The sequence below is a fragment of the Branchiostoma belcheri genome, unplaced genomic scaffold, assembly GCF_001625305.1.
Source record: "Branchiostoma belcheri isolate BF01 breed outbred unplaced genomic scaffold, Haploidv18h27 scaffold70, whole genome shotgun sequence".
Lineage (NCBI taxonomy): Eukaryota > Metazoa > Chordata > Leptocardii > Amphioxiformes > Branchiostomatidae > Branchiostoma > Branchiostoma belcheri.
In genome coordinates this window covers 1,707,326-1,709,992 of record NW_017804354.1, presented here as the reverse complement: position 1 = coordinate 1,709,992, position 2,667 = coordinate 1,707,326, and the positions used below count along the sequence as shown (strand labels likewise).

Sequence of the window (2,667 nt, the reverse complement as noted above, 5' to 3'; positions counted from 1 at the left end):
CATAAAGTTTCCTTCTGTGTTGCTTTTTTCCTTCTGTTTCCTTTTTTCCTTGGATGGATTATTGTCATTAAACACAGAAATCAAGATTCAGACCAAACAGTTTGGCTTGACATCTATTCCCTTAAATTATCTCTTTAAAAGAAGATTAGAAACAAAAGTCGAACGCTTGATACGTTGTGAGATGGTCGGTTTGAACGCAGAACGTTGACATTATGAACAAAGCTTAACGTGCTACCTGACATCATATGTACTACATGGGTAATCAGGCATAGAATAATACCTTTGACCCAGTTGGCGTTCACCTCTGACCCCGCGAGACGAAGGAAGGACAAAGCTGTCCGAGTTCCGGTTTACGTGAAGAGAAAAACCATCATAGGAAGCAGGTAAGGCTTAGAAACGGGCAGAAAAGTATTCTGATGTTGATTGAAATAGTTTAAAGTCACTCTATGTAGTTTTTTGACAATACAAAAAGTATATTTCTTATTCTTTTCTTTACATAGTACATTGGCTTAACCCATTAGTATTCCAAAATTATACTCCACAGCAAAAAATACAACATCCTTGCTCCTTAGAAGCTTAGAAAACTGTGAATGATCTTCTATTCAACCTCTGGCCAAACCACACATATGGTATTGTCCACTCCCAGTGGTTTGACCTACATCCCAGTGGGGTGTCAGTTGATAGCTTACCAGTTTCTGAAATACCTAATCGTTTACCAGATTTTTTATCTCTTTTGAGGGGATAATGACCACAGTTTATTCATGCCCAACAAAATACTCTAAGTTGATAATTATATTCCACCTCATGTGAAAGATATGAGTTTTTTCTAAGGAGGGTATATCTTGTGACATCTGCCCCTGTCTATCAAGCCTGGCATGCCCGGGCCAATTAGCCACCCTAGGGGGCAACCCCTGTCTGTTGTTGTTGTTGTCCTCAGAGCAAACCGGTGGCACCGGGAACTGAAGAAGGACTGTTTGAACGGACAAAATATACGAAAAAAATGTGAAATAATGACACAAATGTGTTGAAAAGTGATAGTAACTGCTAATAACACCGAAATTTAGTATAATTAGAATATTTCAATTTTTTGCGCAAAAAACTACATAGAGTGCCTTTAAGACCATTTCTGTGGGAGAAGAACCGCAGTAGGATGATAATTTGTAGACATTTTCAGGATGTGAATATTGTTGAATTAAAGGGGGAGGGGGGCGAAACCAAACATACCTCGTGCGACCCTCGCCACTTACATATACGTCGATTTGCATAGAGTACGTGAAATTATATAGAAATGTTAATTTTATTGTAAAGAATCGCACAAGGCGTACATTACAAAATCTAGAAACGCCTAGAACTGATTTGTAAAAACAGTAAATAGAGAAGCCTGGTGACCAAACCTATAGGCTATACTGCCGACTCTCTTTCCAGCCTAGCGAATGGAGTCATTTTACCCATTTGTTCGTAGTCGTAGAAGTAATAAATAATGTGACATATGTTTTAAGAGATTGTGGTGTGAGTGAGTGATTGTAAGATCTTACAAATTATGTTTGGAACAAAATACAAGCAAATTTATTCAAATGCGAGAAAGACAACACGTCAGAATTATGTTGGGTTACGTTGTAATGCATTAGGTTAAAATTGTAAAGGTTGGTGAAGTTAGAATTCTTTGAAGCTTCACGGTGGTCTGTCACTACCGCATTCTTTCCCATTGCCGGGGGCGTTCGATAAAGTATCGGGTTACAAGACGCTATTTTTGGCTAACCGTAAAACATTTGAAAATAAACAAACTAGTATCGAAGGGAAAATTTTATTGAAATAAAATAAAATTATCGTCTTTACATACATTTGATGGTGATTTTTTGCGCTAAATGGATGATTTTTTCGGATTTCGTTAAAAAAGTCGATAATTTTCGGGATTTCGGAGCGCCATATTTCAGCCAATCACCGAGCAAACCTGGCTACACATATTACGCAAGATCACTGATTTTTATATTTTTCGACGACTAGGAATAAGATGAAAAATCGTGTTTTAGGGATTTTTTAATTTCTGACTTTAAGTATAGTTTTTGTCGACAAATAGGTGAAAAAATCGATTTTTTTTGCTTTTTTCGCACTCAATTACCCATAATTCAAAATCAAACGCATTTTTCAAAAATCCCTAAAACACGATTGTCGGGAAAGCCGTTACAGTCATTTTGAGCCGTCAATGAGGTAGGTTGGACTCTCCATGCGTCCAGGTTTGCCCGAGTTTTGCAGGCATGTCGCGCCGTATTTTACGCGGAGGTGGTTCTAAACTCCGAATCGAACGTTCCACGCACAGATCATGTTGCGCTCTGCATAGAGGAAACGTTATTTGCAGTATTATTTTACCGACTCTGTTCTGAATTACTGCGTAAGAACAAGGACATTCTAGAATGTTCTTGGTGCAACATAATAATTAATCCGGTCATCAGACTCTCGCCAAGTGGTATTTTCCTCTGTCTCAGATTCCTTAGGCCAAGTTAGGGGATACGCAGCCCGGGCGCTAAGTTGAGCCGGGGCGGCGGCACATGTTACTCTCCAAGCAGAGGTTTGGGTTATTTTTGGCGTGTTTTTAGGCTTTTTTTATCGGGGTTTCTCTTTTGCACTGGATTTTTTTTCAGTACAAAAGAGAAACTCCGATAAAAAAGC

The 2,667-nt window shown here is 38.7% G+C and overlaps 1 protein-coding gene across 1 annotated transcript in view; it reads left to right on the top strand.

The window, feature by feature from the left end:
- Positions 1–2,224: 2,224 nt before the first annotated feature.
- The window catches only part of LOC109484817, a 1,821-nt gene continuing 1,378 nt past the window's right edge, over positions 2,225–2,667 (top strand). Inside the window, exon 1 of the mRNA XM_019788177.1 lies at positions 2,225–2,234. Within this exon, the coding sequence (XP_019643736.1) occupies positions 2,225–2,234 (10 nt within the window). The remainder of the gene's footprint in view (positions 2,235–2,667) is intronic.